Source organism: Callospermophilus lateralis, chromosome 7 (assembly GCF_048772815.1).
Source record: "Callospermophilus lateralis isolate mCalLat2 chromosome 7, mCalLat2.hap1, whole genome shotgun sequence".
Classification (NCBI taxonomy): Eukaryota; Metazoa; Chordata; class Mammalia; order Rodentia; family Sciuridae; genus Callospermophilus; species Callospermophilus lateralis.
This window is the reverse complement of record NC_135311.1, coordinates 135617596-135634753: the sequence shown is the minus strand read 5'-3', so window position 1 is coordinate 135634753 and position 17158 is coordinate 135617596. Positions and strand designations below refer to the sequence as shown.

Sequence of the window (17158 nt, the reverse complement as noted above, 5' to 3'; positions counted from 1 at the left end):
GGCAAGGAGCCTCTGGCTGCTATTTGGTGAGATTTATTTTCTTTATCTCCGTTGCCCTGAGCTTTTTTCATCAAAGGCAAGCTGCCTACTTATATGATACACACATCTGGAATGGATTTGTGATTTTCAATTAGCAATACAATTCAAACTTGTAGAGGCAAGGGGGTGGGGGGGCTTGTTATAATTGGTGGGTTCTGGGTTTGACCCTGATTTTACTTTTAGTTTGTTTCTAAAGTCCATGTAATTCCACTTCTTTTGGAGTGCTTTCCTCCCCCAAATCTCTTTCTGGTGTTTGTTGTTTCTTGAATCTGTTTCATCATTTTCTGCTTGTGAATTAACCCATAATCACAGTATTCAGCAGAGCAGAATGCGTTTGGTTAGGGAAATGAGCTTGTTTCAATCTTATTATGCTGAATAAAGTAATTGAAGGCATTAAAGCCTTTTCTGACACTGTCTTCTTGAGGCTATGCCCTTTCTAGCCCACAGCAGCCTCCTCTGTGCTGACAATTGTCCTGAAGACTCAGGTCAGAGTTTTCTTTTCATCACTCAGAATTTAAAAAATTAATAAGGGGTCCAGACAGTCTCTGTGCCTGTTTCCAGCCTGCAGTGCACTCCCTCGGGCTTGCCCTGTAGACTTGAATGTCATGTGGGGAATACGAAAAGGACCTGCTTTTCTCTGAAGACCTGCGTGACTGGGCACTGGACGATGTTCCCTGTGCCATGTTACCTTTTAGAAGAAGCACCAACTTTTGCACATTGGAGTTGGTTGTCCAACCATAGGCCTATTTGGGAAGATTTTTAACTCTAGAATTTATTTCTTATTAGAAAGCTAAATGATAACAATTGTTTAATTTTCATAACACAAACCTAGTGAGAATACTTAAAGAAACAAAGCTAGTTGTGGCTACTTTTAAAAGTTGTTTTTTAGGGGCTGGGGTAGGGTGCTCGCCTAGCACACGCGAGGCCCTGGGTTCTATCCTTAGCACCGCATAAAAATAAATAAATAAAAATAAAGGTGTCATGTTCAACTACAACTAAAAAATATTTTTTTAAAGTTGTTTTTTAATGACTGGAAGTTATTGCAAGGCACAATAAAACCAATCTACTCTATTCATGGAATTATCTCTTACTACATGCTTATATTTCATTCCCCAAATTTATACAGCATAGCTTTCCCTATTACTCACATAATCCTACTTTCATCTGTAAATCTAAACAAATAGTAAATGCTTGGCTGTAGGTCTGTCATGACCCTGCAAAAGAGAATTTGAGTTTTGTGACCTGTTTCAGATGGTGTGTTGAGTTATTAGGCCCTGTGCCTTTGCCTTTTCTTATGCCTTTCAATGTGTTTTAGGCCAAAGGAGGACTTTCTGGCTTATTTGATGGAGCTGAAGTTGTTCTTGGTCCTGACACATCTGTGGAGCTTTTGGGACCAGTTCCACCCGAGCAACAATTCATTAACCAAAAGATGAGGCCTGGCTCTGGAATGTTATCCATCAGAGTCATCCCAGATGGACCAACTAGAGCACTCCAGGTGATAATTACCATAGGACCTGACATGAAACTCATGTCCTCTCCCCCACCCCCTGATTAGTCCTTCAGGAAGCATTTACTGAAAATATTGATGCTAGGTGTGAGGATATGGTGTCTTCAATGTAAAATGGGGTGAACCCATGTTATAAAGTTGCTGTAAGAAATAAAGTAGAAGTAAGATATAACTAATATTTAAGCATTTGGTGTATTGGAAGCTGTAATAACAAGAAGATAAAAGTCCCCTCAGCAGACAGTTAGAATGCTGTGTTATGTGAGGGTAGGAGTGGAGGGCATATGGAAAGCATTTGTGTTCCTGGACTCGGAGGCTGGGGCATTCCTACAGCAAGAAGCAGTGCTTGAGCTGAGCAGCCGTGGTTACTACAGGGAGTTGCCAGAGGGGTGGGGAGTCGGGTGTTGGGAAGGGTGTTCTTTCAGCATGTGCTTATTGAGTAGCTGCTAGAACCAGGCAGAAATCTTTGCCCCTGAACAAAGAGACACAATTCCCTATTCTCATAGAGTTTGCCTTCTGAAGTGGGGATAGACAATCAGTGAGAAATAAACATAAAAAGTAAATTGTATAGTATTTGGGGAAGTTGACTAGTGAAGGTCCACAGGTAAGGGAGTGGTCTTCAGTTCTTTTGACACAGAGAATGTGGGGAGGTGCAAGGCTGGGCAGAGCAGAGGCCACATCATTCAGAGCCTTGGGAAGACACAGACAGCTCAGTGGTTTTTCTAAAGCAACATGAGTCAGGGACGGGTGTGATCAGAAGTTATTTTGGATAATTCATTTTGTCTGCAGTGTGGGGCAAAACACAGCTAGAGTAAGGTCAGTTGAAGGCTCTTGCAGTAATGTGGTAGGAGATGATCTGGCCTGAGCTGAACAAGTGGCAGGAGTGTGCATGGTAGGGACAGAGAAACAAAGCTTTTCAGGAGGAGAGAGTCAAAGTTGGTGAACCGCTGACTGTGGGACCTGAGGAGAGGAAGGCGCCAGGATGGCTTCCAGAATTCCCATTTAGGCAGCAAGGAGGAGAGTCATCCAGGTCACCAAAAGATGAATGCAGAGTAGACTGTCAGGAAATGAGGAGTTGAGTCTAGGATTGTTGTGAATGTCATTATATGTTATCTACATGAAGATGTCCAAAAGTCATGGTAAATGTGGGTCTGACACTCAGAGGGGAGGCCTACATTGGAGATGGGTTTTATTAGTCCTAATGTAATTAATAAAGAAGGACCAAAGCCACCGAAATGTAACGGTGAGCTCTCTGAGATGGGACGTCATAATTCATATCATAATCCGCCATGGCACTTTAAAAGCAGCCTCCTCTTCTGGGGGAGATGAATGCACATTTTGACTCGACCCACCGTTGCAGACCATCTGGAGTGCGAGGTGCTCGAGGTCTGAGCTCGATATTTGCCAGGGATACTGGGAGGCACATTTGCTTCATTATCAACATTGTCACCTCTAGCAGCACTCTGGAAGCCATTGGCACCCATAGGATTCTGGGGCGCAGTGACTGCTGGCCTCATGGTTGGCAAGGGTCAGAGCAGAAGTGTGAGCCGTCTTCCTGTGATGTTTATTTGACTTCAGATAGCAGATTTCTGCCAGCGGAAAAGTGACCGCTCATCATGTGAGGTGGATGAACTTCCTGTCACTGAACAAGAGCTGCAGAAACTAAGGAACCCAGATACAGAGCAGGAATTAGAAGTAAGTTATAAATGTTTCAAATCTATTTTCTCAGTCATTGATTTTTAAGAGGTTTGCTCTGTGGTTTTGTTGGCTTTCTGCCCCACCTGAATTCTAAACGGGGGATTTGCCTCACCCAAGTATACCTTTATCACAACCTGAATTCTAAACGGGGGATTTGCCTCACCCAAGTATACCTTTATCACAACATGAAGGTGGGACTCTGATGTGGTGGCTAACATTTGTATGACAATTATGCGATAGCAGCTAACATTTGTATGGAATCAGAATGTAAGAAATGTTGCTAGGGCTGAGTATGTGGCTCAAGCGGTAGCGCGCTCGCCTGGCATGCGTGCGGCCCGGGTTCGATCCTCAGCACCACATACAAAACAAAGATGTTGTATCCGCCGAAAACTAAAAAATAAAATTAAAATTCTCTCTCTCTCTCTCTCCTCTCTCACTCTCTCTTTAAAAAAAAAAAAAAAAATGTTGCTAAAGCAAGGTGATGAAAAAAGAGGCGGAATGATTTGAATTTAAGTAGGATTTATGGTAAAGAATGAGAAAATTTGGGTTATTTTTTTTTTCCTTTTTCTCTGGCTGACTCTGGCATCTTCCTTCCCCTTTCCTTGGTTGCACATTGGGAAGAGAATAAAAAGTTTGAAAAGGAATTTGGGTGGAAATGAAAAAGCACACTTATTCGATACTTGTTCAGTTATCTTTTTAAACTCCAGTACCTGTGTGTAAGCATTGTGTCAGATGTTGTGGAAGTCCCTTAACGTAAGATCTTGCATCCGATAAGGGAGAAATTCACGTTTACACTCCTATCATTCAGAGTATCCTCAGCGCTCTTGTGGAGGTGCTGTCCCCTCACTCTGGAGCTCTGGCTGGGTGGGGGAGGCTTCTAGTGAGATGGCAGCACTTGAGCCAAAAGGGTAAATGACAGGACTCTGTCCAGTAGTTTCCATCTGCTCAGAGGTGAAAAAAAAAAAGGGGTTTCAAGCCATTCATTTCCTTGTACCTCCTGGCTACCATTAGCTATGCTTATAATCAGTGGATTGTACTTGGATTTCCTTTCAGGTGCTCGTGAGGTTAGAAGGTGGAATTGGTGTGTCCTTAATCAATAAAGTCCCAGAAGAACTTGTCTTTGCAAGTCTTTCAGGAATCAATGTTCACTACACACAGCTGGCCACCAGTCACATGCTTGAACTCAGCATACAGGATGTACAGGTAAGTGGGGAAGTTCCAAAGTTGTCAGTCTTCTTGTTTTCATGCCAGACACCCAACCAGATTTAATTGTCAGTATTCTAAAGACTTTACTGTTTAGGAGGAAATGTCTTATTGTGACCTTCAAAAGAAATCATCCCGGGCTGGGGATGTGGCTCAAGTGGTAGCGCGCTCGCCTGGCATGCGTGTGGCCTGGGTTCGATCCTCAGCACCACATACAAACAAAGATGTTGTGTCCGCCGAAAACTAAAAAAATAAATAAATAAATATTAAAAAAAAAAAAAAAAGAAATCATCCCATGAAATAGTCATGTTCATCTATATTTGTCTCATTGATTAATCTTTCCATATAGCAGAATTCCAAATGTAGCTGATTGCAGAAATAAATTAGATAAATCATAGGAAGGTGATCCATGGTTTTTCATCTTACCAATAGAAAAAAGAAATAATACTCATGTAACCATCACTTGGAGGATTTTGGTTCATCACCGGGAAAAAACAAGGGAACTGGACTTCTTCTTCCCACCAAGATGGAGTAACCGGGACTAGACGTACTCTCCTACCTGAACCATCTCCAAATCCAAACAAAAGAAGGAGACAACAACTTCAGGTCACTGGACATCAGACAAAAAGGACAGTGACCCCTGCAAGGTGGGAAAGAAAAGAGGCGAGCTCTGTGGTTGACTTCGCTTACTGTAGCCTTGAGAATGTTTCCTGGTGGTGGCGCTGGCGAAGCGACTGCGACAGAGCCCAGCAGCGTGGGAAACAGAACTGAGGGGCCAGAGGCATCAGGGCTGCTGAGCTTATAGGACAGTGTTTGTGGAGGAGCGAGCTGCACAGGAAGAAACCCTGGAGATGATGCAGGCCCCGATGAGCAGACTACTGAGCAGTGTGAGGAAACTCCTCACTGAGAAGGACCAGAGAAGACAGTGTCTACTTCCCACACAGAGGCTTGCTCCCACCAGCCGGACTGGAGAAACCAAGAACTCAGGGACTGTTGGAAGAGTGTGAGGCAGCCCTAGGCGGAACACTGCTCTGGGCCTGTCTAGCAGGCAGTGAAAGGGAGCTCTGAAAGGGTCAACCTGTTTCCCAAGAAAGTTAATTGTATCACTGAACAAAGCTCAAGAAGATTTATTGGAACACAAAAAGTCTGCCCCCAGCAAGGTAAAGGTTATAGTCTGATGATCTTTCAAAAATTACTAGATGTGTAAAGGAGCAGGAGAGCACCCTAGGAAATGAGAAAATGATCCATCAGAACTGACCCAGAGCTAACACACAGAGTTTCCAGAAAACCAGTTAATGTAACTAGTGTTCTGTGTTCAAAGAGTTAAGTAGGACCTGGAAAATATAAACTGTTCAGTCTTCTAGAAATTAAAATGAAATGCATAACTATGAAGGAGATCACAGCCACGTCTGGGGGTTCCACATAAGAGAATTCAAACAGGCTAGGATCCAAAATATTTGGAAAAAAATTGGTCTTTACTGAACTAGTACAGACTTTCCCTGTCATTATTCCCTAAACAACACCCTATAGCAACTGTTTGCATAGTGTTTATATTAGATGAGGTATTGTAAGTAATCTGGAGGTGATTTGAAGTTTATTGGGAGGCTGTGTGTGGGTTATATGCAAACTCAACACCATTTTATAGAAGAGTTAAGGGAGTCCTTGGATTTGAGTTTATGTCAGAGATCCTTAAGCCAGTCTCCTGCCACTACTGAGGGACAGAATTGAACACCTGGGCACCTCATAACCAAGTCACTCCACACTTATGAGGAGGCAGCTAGAGGGAAGAAGGCGTGCTAGGTACAGAGGAGCAAAGATCAGGACGACAACAGACTTCTTGCTGGGAGCAGTGGAGATCAGCAGTCAAGCCTTCGAGTCATGAGAGGAAGGCCTGAGAGGAGCACCTGGGGCCAGTAAGCAGCATCCTGAAAGTCCTAAAAACGGGGGAACAAACCTGTCATTCTAGAATTAGATGATTAGAGATGTCTTTCACAAACAAGGGTGAAGTGAAGATGTTTTTAGACAAAGAAAAGCTAAAGAATTCATTGTCAGCAGACCTGCTCCCCCTCAGAATGTGAAGGCCATCGTTTAGGCAGCTAGAAAGTGGCACAAGGTGGAGATGCAAGTCTGCACTCGTAAAGGACCCCTGGGATGAGAGCTGCGTGGGGGAAGGGGGGTTCTTTTCTTATTTAACTCTCTTAAAGATGATTGTGTACACTTTTTGGAGTCTGTACTATGTAAAATGTATAAAGACAATAGCATGAAATCTGAAGGGGAGAAGTGTTAGAATATTATTAAAATCTTCTTGTACGTGAGGTGGTACGATATCGCTGGACTCTTGACTGATACATTAAAGATCAATTTTTTAAAGCCCAAGGTAACCACTAAAATCATAAAACAAAGAGTTACAAATAATCATCCAACAAAGGAAATTAAATGGGATAATAAAAAATAATTAATACAAGAGAAGTCAGAAAACAGGGGAAAGAACAGATGGGAGGAATAGGTAACAAGGTGACAGGCGCGGACCTCACAGGGCCAGTTAGATGTTGGTGTGATCAACACCCACTCAGAAGGCAGAGAGGATCAGAGTGATTGAAGAATCAAGGCCCACTTACGTGGTGTCTACAAGAAACCCATTAACTGTAAAGACACAAATACTTTAAAAGGGAAAAGGATGGAAATGGTTTCCCTGGCTTACTCCAGTCATAAGGAAGTAAGAGTGGCTGAACTAATATCAGGTTAGATTTCAGAGCAAAGAATTTTACCAAGGATAGAGAAGGCAATTTCTAAATGATAAAAGAGTTAATCAAGAGGATATAACAAATTTGAGCAGAGCTTCAAAATGCATGAAGCAAAAACTGAAGAATTAGACCAACAGTTACAAAGATTTTAATACCACTTTCTGAATAACTGATAGAATAATCAGAAAATCACCAAAGATATACAGGAATAACACTGTCAGCTAACTGGAGCGAACTGATCTCATTCTGGACCATAAAACTGTTCTCAAGATTCAAGTCATGGGACTGGGGTTGTGGCTCAGTGGTAGAACACTTGCCTAGCATATGTGAGGCCCTTGGTTCTATCCTCAGCACCACATATAAATAAAGATATTGTGTGCAACTACAACTAAAAAATAAATATTAAAAAAAAAAAGAGATTCAAGTCATGGATGGTATATTCTCCGACCACAGTGGAAATTAGAGTAGAAATACTGAAAGAAGAACATTGAAAAGAGTCAGAAGACTCCCCCAAATATTTAGAAACTGATATACTTCTCAATAATCCATAAATAAAACAAGAGATCAAAACAGAAGTTGGAAGGTACTTTGAATTGAATCTTCATAGCCCCTCTGCCTGGTTGTAGTGAGTGAGGCTGGAGCACTGGTGGAAACCCAGGAGGCTCTCCGAACAACAGGGCTCAGCTGTCATTTAAGAATCTGGAAGAAAAAAAAAAGAAAGAAAGAAACAATAAAGATCATTACAGAAATCAGTGAACTGGCCTATATTGGCAATCACAGTATAGAAAATCTTTAAGATCAATAAAATTAGTAAGCTGCTATCAAACCAGTCTAATAAGGAGAAAAAAGAAGCAAATTATTGGCAGGTGTCGTGGGGTACACCTATAATCTCAGCGACTTGAGAGGCTGAGGCAGGAGGATTACAAGTTCAAGGCCAGCCTTGGCAATTTAGGGAGACCCTCAGCAACTTAGCAAGGCCCTGTATCCAAAAAAAAAAAAAAAAAAAAGACCGAGGATGTAGTTTAGTGGTATAGAGCCCCTAGGTTCAGTCCCCAGTACCAAGGATGGAGGGTTGGAATGCAGATTACCAATATCCAGAAAGAGAGAGATAGGAGATACACCAGGCAAGCCAAATAATGACATTATTCTGAGTGAGGCGTTGGGGGCTGCTGAGTCTGCTCTGGGGCCTCCAGTGACTGCCATCCTGTTGGTGACTGCCCAGCTGTTGCCTTTCAGGGCTTCCGTGGACTTGGGTGGCGGTAATGGGAGTAGCACCAGTTGAGTGCCTTAGAACTTTCTGTTCTTACCTCTGTTTAACTTGTTTTCTTGAATAAATGCCCCTTGGATTGTTGGCAAACTTTGGATTAATTTTCAGAGTTCTGTAAAAAGTAGATTTTGACATTTTGGGGGAGAATTCTGTTGCCATGCTGTCAGAACAACTCCTGTATTTCTTTGTAACATCGTAGTTGGAACACTCCTTTCCAGCCTCCACCAAAGGTGAACTACGTTCAGGAAACTGGTTCTGGTAAACATCTCCATGAGAAGGACCCACTGCCCCAGCTGCAGGCTTCCCACACGGCTGGCCACCATTCCTACTGGGTGTGTGCAGCTGTCCCTGGGCCCAGGCAGCTTCTGCTCCCTGAACACACATGCCCAAACCTCTTCTCAGAAGATCTTTCGCCATATATCATAAATAGCACATGGTTCAAGCTAATCACATCCTGTTGTCTGAAGATAGATAGAAGGTTATTACCTGTAGCTCTTTTTCGTTTTTCTTCTTTTTTGACTTTATGGAGAAGATCCTTTTGCTAGTTATTTATAGTTTAACTTTATATTTTTATTCTTTTTAAACATTTATTTTTTAGTTGTAGTTGGACACAGTAACTTTATTTCACTTATTTATTTTTAAGTGGTACTGGGGATTGAACCCTGGGTCTCCCATGTGCGAGGTGAGTGCTGTACCACTGAGCTACAATACCAGCCCCTATATTTTTATTAAAAAAAATTTTTTTAAGCTGGGCACAGCGAGACATGCCACTAATTCCAGGTGTTCAGGAGGTTGAGACAGGAGGATTACATTTGAGAAAGACCCCGTCTCAAAGTAATTTTTTTTAAAGACCAAGGATGTAGCTCAGTGGTAGAGCAATTATCTGGCATGGACAAGGCCCTAGGCTCAATCCCAGGTAAAACACACACACACACACACACACACACACACACACTCACACTCGCATGCAGTTTTAATTATAATACCTCTTGTTCTGATGTGTGCTGGAAATCATAGGAATTAAGGAGATTTGAGGGCTTACTATGGTGATAGGGCTGTGAAAAAGAAATTTTTCTAATAGAAAATATATGTTCTGTTCTGTGGGTGCACTGAATCTAATTTGCAGAACTAGAATTAGTAATTCTCAGCATGCTTTGTACAGGTTAAGGATTCTTTATCCAAAGTGCTTGGAAGCAGAAGTGTTTTGGATTTTGGAATATCTACGTATACATCATGGCATTTCTTGCTGGTGGGACCCAATTCTAATCATGAAATTCATTTATGTTTTATATATACCTTCTACATGTAGCCTTAGGGTCATTTTATGTGGTATTTTTTAAGCATGAAACAGCATTTCATGGTGTGAAGTGCTCCACTTGTAATGTCATCTTGGCACTTAAAAAGTTTTGGATTTTGGAGCATTTTGGACTTCACATTTTCAGATTAGGGATACTCAACCTGCATGTCCTTTCCCCAGTCCCTGTATTTAGGGAAAGGACAAAGGAGACGGCAGCATAGGTGAATTCATTATTGTCACTTTAGTACGGATAGGTCATGGCTCCTACATTCAGGAAGTTCTTCCTGAGCGTCACCTGTGCGCCAGGCACCATGTGAGGCTCTGAGACACAGCTATGACTAAAGACACGCAGCCTGTGCCCTCCTAGAGCTCACAGCCAGGGAGGAAGTCAACCAGTATGTAAGCAGTAAACAGTGACATCCCATGACAACTGCTGAGAAGAGTGAAGGGATGGGCTGCGGGATGAAGTGGCCTGGGGGTCTTCCTGAGGACAGGCGAGCTGGCTGGAACCTGGAGGAAGAGAAAGATCCACCACAGAGAAGGGCGCAGACCCGAGGGGGCTCAGCCACGTTGGGGAAAAACAGAGTGGGCCGCAGGGACCGGGGAGGGGCAGAGTAGTAGCACCCGGACCCTGGGGCCTGGAGGCTATGGGGACGAGTTTGGGTTTATTCTAACAGTAAGCAAAGCCACTGAAGGGTGGAGAAGAAGGAATTTGACTTGATTTATGCTTTAAAAGCAAGTCACCATGGCTACTGAGCAGAGAGCACTGTCGGGGGCAAGAGTGGAGGTGGGCGCAGGTGCCCCGCGCCTCTGGCCTTTATCCCAGGGGAGGGGAGGTCAGCCCAGGCCCCAGCACTGTGGGATGGGAACCTGTGGGAAGTCCTGGCAGGGCAAAGAGTTTAGTGCCAGGAATTCTGCATTTTAATACTGGCTCTTCCACTTACCACCTGTGTGTGTGTGTCAGCAGGTAATTTTTCTCGTGAAGCTTCTCTGAGCCTCTCTTTACCTGTTTGTAACAAGAGAGGAATACTAGCTTCCGGCTTTCGTGTAGCAGAAGGCACATGGTAGTTAATGGGCAGAGAGTACCTCATGATGGTCTTCCCCACCCCCATGTCTTTTTGAGACAGGATATCACCAAGTGTTTAGGGCCTCTCTAAGTTGCTGAGGCCGGCTTTAAACTTTTGATCCTCTTGCCTCAGCCTCCTGAGCTGCTGGGATTACAGGTGTGTGCCACCGCGCCCTGCTTTTTGATCGTCTTTTATGGGAATCCAGCAGATGATTTTTGCTTTACTGGCCCCAAGATCTTTAGTGTGAAACAGAAAGCAGAGGTGGCTGCTTCTCAGTGAGCCTCCTGGGTGTGCGAATGTCCTGGTGCAGCCATGGTCCCCGTCGTGGTGCTAGTGCTATTCGCTACTCGGTGTTGCATTCTTCAGAAGGACTGTGATGTTAGAGGGAATTGTACTCTTTTGGTAGCCACTTGAGCTCTTGTCTTTCTAATTTCAGTTGCCTTCAAGGATTTAGGTGTGAGAAGCATCGACAGCATAGTGGTTGAGAGCTTTGGCCTTGGGGGTGTGGACAGACCTGGCCTCGAGTTCTCATTCTCTCATTCTGTCCAACTTAAGCTAGGGCCTCTGTCTTCCACGTCTTCTTTGAAATGAGGTGGGTGTGCTTGAGGTTTGGCTAAGGATTGGGGCAGAGTCCTTATGGAGTAGCTGTGACAGCCTTTGATAGGACCGTGTAGGTGAGATGGCTGGCAAGGTGCTTGGTGCCTAGTATGTTTTTGGAGTTTTTATTTTCATTTCTGTAATTTTTCAAGTTGTCAAATAAGAACTGTATATATTATTTGCAACATAATGTTTAAATATGCATTTGTTCTGGAATGGCCCACTGAGCTAATCAACACACAAATTCTCTCATGTGAGAAAATTTCAAGTGCCGGGGGGGGCGGGGGGGGGGTGGGTGAAGAATTTACAATGTTGCTGAGAACCAGAGGAAACTTCAGCTGAGAACCCAAGGAGACTTCGGAGCTATTGCTGTTTCTGCTGCGTTGGGCTGCAGCATTCAAGTCCCTTCTATGAGTGAAGCACTCACCAGTCAGGCCTGGCCCCCGTTCCCGTTACCACTGCACTACAAGTGTTCTGACTGGCCTTGGCCATACCTGCGCCTTTCCATCTGCTGTTAAGGTGTGGACCGGCCAACTCGTGACTTGCTGAGGGACCTGCCTAGTAGGAGGTACCACTCAAAGGTGGAAACGAAAACTGAGCATGTGCTCTGTTTCTGTTTTGCTGCTTTTTCATATCCCAGGTGGACAATCAGCTCATTGGCACCACTCAGCCCTTCATGCTCTACGTGACTCCCCTGAGCAACGAGAACGAGGTCATCGAGACAGGCCCTGCAGTGCAGGTCAATGCAGTGAAGTCCCCCAGTAAGAGCGCACTGACCAACATCTACAAGGTAGGCTATGAGAGCTGGGGTGGTGCCATGTGGGAGGGGATCTGCTGTCTCTCAGCCGTGTCTCAGAGCAGCAGTGCAGGCTGTGTGTGGAAGCCGTTCTGACGGGCTGGGGATGGGCATATGCAGGAACTCCTTTTCTTGGCACTTTATGTTCTCAGTTGTGTTCAGTGACCTTGCAGGTGACAGTTTGAAGGTATTGGATCCACAGGGCCCAGCATCTTCTTTTATCAGACTGAAATCTCTGTAGGAATGTGTAGAATCTTCTAGATTAGTCAGATGTGGTATTAAAAAGAGAGTAATACAGAGATACTGGAAAGGTGCTCCCAGGGGTCTGACCTTGGGACACATGTCCTGCATCTAAGCTACCATACTGTGTCCTAAAAGCAGATGAGACTGTTCAACAGTGATAAACTGTCTCTTGGAGCAGTCCCCAAATATAAGCCAGCTGCTATAGCAACAAACTGGAAAAGTGGGAGCTGAGTAAGATGTTGTTGCTTTCCGTCTTCCTGTCCGTTTGTCACCAGTGTCTATGGGACCAAGCCTGCCTGGAGCCCTCAGCCACAAGCTACTCGTGCAGTTCCTTGTGCAAGCTACCATCCGTCTGAACAGACGACCACAAGATTCACACGGCACAGGGCATCTGGAGCTGTAATCTGACTCACAAGGCCAGATGCCCTGGGAGCCAAGCAACAGGATGGTGATTAGTTATCCACTGAACATCTTCTGGGGTTTTTGATTAACTGTTACAAGATAGAGAAAGATAAGCCAGAAATAATTTGGCACTTATTAAATCACATGGGTAAGGAAACCGTGTCATGTCATTGGGCCTTTCTTTCTTTCTTTCTTTTTTTAAAATGAGACACCATCTCACTATATTGCCCAGGCCTGGGCTCCGCCAGTCTTCTTGCCTCGGCCTCCCCTATGGCTAGGAAACAGTGGGTACCACCATGCCTGGCTTCCTGAGGCCTTAACAAGTACAAGTTCCCCAGGTGTTCACCCTGAATACCCAAATTTCTTTCTCTCCAGCACCTGATGGTCACAGCCCAGAGGTTCACAGTACAGATTGAGGAAAAACTGCTCCTTAAGCTGCTCAGTTTCTTTGGCTACGACCAGGCAGAGTCAGGTAAAGTAAAATAGCCTGTACTTCTATCTGTCATTGGCCCACAGATGGCATGTTTTAGTCTGTTTGTGAAAATAGGTGGCTCCTGGGTGCCCGCCAAACTATTTTCTACTTTATAGCCTGAACTAGCAAGCAGGAGTTTGTGTCTCAACTGTTCCCTTTCATTGTTGGTTATCTAGGTTATGTCCATGAACTAGGCAGCTACTAGAGGGTCTTGGTGTCCTGGGATATCCTTGGTAAGCCACTGGGCAGCAGCACACTGTTCCTCTATGCTTGGTATTTTTTGTTTCTCGGCCCTAGGATAACAGAAACTATGTTATTTAGCAAACTACTGTGTCTCCTTACGTTTGCTCAATGAGCAGACTCAGGTCCAAGAATCCAAAATCCCTTCGGAAATTCCTTGGGCTTAGTTGAGGAAAAAAAAATTGGCTGGTCTTAATTCATTGACTTTTGACATCCATACCCTTGTGTCTTACTGTAATTATAAAGATTTCTAGTTACTTTACTCTCTTCTTTGAAGAAGGGAGTAAGATAAACTTGAAAAACAAATTCCCAGCAATAGTGCAGAATAATTTAGCTGTTGTCTCTTTATGCTAGGTTTCACATTCCGGTCTTCTCCTGCTTGTAGGTGGATACTTCAGGGCTGTATATACAGCTTAGAAAGATGCCAGTAATACTCAGCCTTTTGAAACCTAAATTAAACATTGAGCCTGAAGAAATGATAAGAAAAAGACTGTGTGTCTGCCCCTGTTGACTTGAGGGGAAATGTACCCGGAAGTGTGTACCTACATGTACACGTTGCAAGGGGAATATATTTTGTTCTTTTTATCCTGGATTTAGAATCAAGCTTGAAGAGTATTTGGGATTGGCTGGGGATATAGCTCGGTGGTAGAGGGTGTGCTTAGTATGCTTGAGGCCCAGGGTTCAGTCTTCCACATCACAAAAAGGAAAAAAATAATGTTTGTGGTTTCAAGAGCAAGAACAGTCAGGTCTTTTCAATGCTGTGTTTTCTACCTTGAGTTGGGGCTCCAGTGTTTACTTATATTCAACAGCCCCTTGAAAGCCTGCTGGTCAGGTATCCATTCTGTTTTGATACCTTCTTGAGAAGTTTTACTTTAAATTTGACTGTTCATGCTTTACTTTCTTTTTTTTCTTTTTTCTTTCTTTTTTTTTAGTTGTAGATGGATACAATATCTTTATTCATTCATTCATTCTATGTGGTGTTGAGGATTGAACCCAGGTCTCACACCTGCGGGGCAAGTGCCCTACCATTGAGCTACAACCCCAGCCTGGTCGTGCTTTTCTTAAAAGTTGACATAATGAGTTTCTTCCTTCCTTTCTTCATCCGCCCCCCGCTTTTCTCTTTCCTTCTTTGTTCCTTTCTTTTTGTACCGTGGATTGAACGCCGGTGTATCACTGAGCTACACAGCCAGCCCTTTTATTAAAATTTTTTATTTTGATATTTGTGTTATAATTGTGGCACTTCGATGAATATTCATAGTAGAGAGTAAAGGACTGAAATTAGGTTTTGCTGTGTTATTATTAACAAAAACAACAAACATTTGCTTAGAGTTTCATCATGCAGATCAATATCTAGTTGAAAAGCTTCAATGTTTACCTTCTCAAAATTTATGACTTTGCTACAAAATAAAAGGCACTCGGTCATTTAAAAAAAATTATTTTGAGACAAGGTCTCACTAAGTTGCTGAGGCTGGCCTTGAACTTATGACATTTCTGCCTCAGCCTCCTAAGTTGCTGGGATCACAGGCGTGCACCACCTTGCCTGACTGCTGTAGTAAGTTTCTCAGCAAATATTGAATAATAGGCGTAGACTTTTGTGAAGAGTCCTCTCTGTCTTCACTGGAGCACCTCCGGGCCTTCCAATGCAACTGTGTCCCCCAGCGCAGGTTGGCAGGATCTGTTACATACAGTACTGCTTATCTGTACCTACAACTAATAATAGGCCATGCTGTAAATTTGCTTGCTCCGTAGATTGGTGTAGTCTCCCTGGTTTTCTTTTAAAGGTGCCCGAAACCAAGGGGAAACAGGCTGCCTCAGTGGATGTGGGGGTGGCCTCAGGGGCAGACAGCTCATTGCTGTGTTCAGCCCCTATCAGTTTTTACTTCATGGGGTAGTAAATTAAAAAGCCTGCCTTATCCTGTTTAAGGGAGTGTCCACCACTGGGGGAGGGTTCTGTTTACAGTGACGCTAGTTGTTTATGGCCTCAGCCCTGTTATTTTTCAGGCTCAGTGTTTCATTCAGGTTCATTATTTAATTGGTCATATTATTCATTTTGATTCAGTGGTGCTGTACACCAAATTCTTATTACATATCACATTTTTAAATAAATTCAGATAATCTTAATGATGGTTAATACCAACAGTAGTTGTAGAAAGCCTGTGCCTAGCAAACACACCTGTGACTTTTGATTTTCCCACCTGGATTATTTTTCCAAAGACGGTATCTGCCAGATGGCAAAGTCACAGGTTAGAAGATTGAGATCACCTACTTTTTTGATAAATAACATGAATCAGATCTGCTTTTACAAAGAATGCCATCAAGATACTGCATTCTGCATAAACTAAGAGATGTTTACATTTGGGGATGAATATTTTCAATGCCATACAAGTATTTGAACCATGGTTTTTAAATTCTGCCTTTGAACCAGAGGTGGAAAAATATGATGAAAACCTCCATGAAAAGACGGCTGAGCAGGGGGCGACGCCAACACGATACTACTTTGAAAACCTCAAGATCAGCATCCCCCAGATCAAGCTGAGTGTGTTCACTTCCAACAAACTGCCACTGGACCTTAAGGTGAGCCAGCTTGGGGCACCATCTTGACACTTTCCTTCGGGGTAGACAAACGTGTTGGCTGTTTGCTTTCTCTTACATCACAGCACGTATTTTTATGGGGTTTCTTTTTTTCTTTTTGTAGTTGTTGATAGACCTTTATTTTACTTATTTATATGTGGTTCTGAGAATTGAACCCAGTGCCTCACACATGCCAGGAAAGTGCGCTACTGCTGAGCCCCAGCCCCAGCCCTGTGGGTTTTCTTTTTATAGATCATTTATTGACTCATATCTATGTCTGTTTTCTGGTTTAATGGATGAATGTGACTTTGCTAAAGATCAAGGAATAACTGGAGAGAACAAACACAGGGTGGTGTGAAAGCCCTCTGCTCTCTGTGCAGCTCCTGACTTACTGCAGAGATGGAGAAACTCCCCTGCTAGAGGTGCCCCCAGACTTGAGAAGAACAAAACCCAAGACAAGACGATATCTTCTTTCTGTGTCCAGGACCTGACTACCCTCCTCTTAGTAATCTACCTCTTCTTGGGGGTTTGTCACTAGGACTGTCTGCCTGCTTTGAGGAGACTCAGCTGTGTTCTCACTGGGATGTGTCCATGCCCCACTGCTGACTACATCAAGATGAGAGGCTCCTGCCAACCATCTTGATGTGTACTTTACAGATACAGCCTGAGCACCATTTTCAGCAATAAAATACACTTTAAGTAGGGAGGGAGCTAGGATTCAAAGCCCAGCCTATCTGACTGGTCTTAATTTTTTTTCCTCCACTGTACTGTGCTGCTCCCTAGAACATCAGGAATCAGAGAATTTTAGGCCTGTGAGTCCTCAATGGTGTCCCTGCTTGATAGGGAAATGGAAGTTCAAGCTGCAAGCGAGGTAGTGGTAGGAGTGGGAATGGAATCAGGTGAACGTCAGGCAGTCTCCCCTGAGCTGGCAGCTTGGCCTGCCTCCCTGCAGCTTGCACGCCCTGGGCCTATTGTCAAGACCTCCCCCGTCCCACTGAACACCAGCTAAAACACCACT

At 43.8% G+C, this 17158-nt stretch overlaps 1 protein-coding gene across 7 annotated transcripts in view; it reads left to right on the top strand.

Annotated features, from left to right (window-relative positions):
* Positions 1–17158, top strand: part of Vps13d (vacuolar protein sorting 13 homolog D) — a 245867-nt gene that overhangs the window by 141968 nt on the left and 86741 nt on the right. For all 7 annotated transcript variants that reach the window (XM_076861265.2, XM_076861268.2, XM_076861267.2 and 4 more), the window contains 6 exons: positions 1355–1534; positions 3122–3238; positions 4295–4444; positions 12057–12206; positions 13233–13329; positions 15995–16143. In XM_076861265.2, the coding sequence (XP_076717380.2) occupies positions 1355–1534; positions 3122–3238; positions 4295–4444; positions 12057–12206; positions 13233–13329; positions 15995–16143 (843 nt within the window). The remainder of the gene's footprint in view (positions 1–1354; positions 1535–3121; positions 3239–4294; positions 4445–12056; positions 12207–13232; positions 13330–15994; positions 16144–17158) is intronic.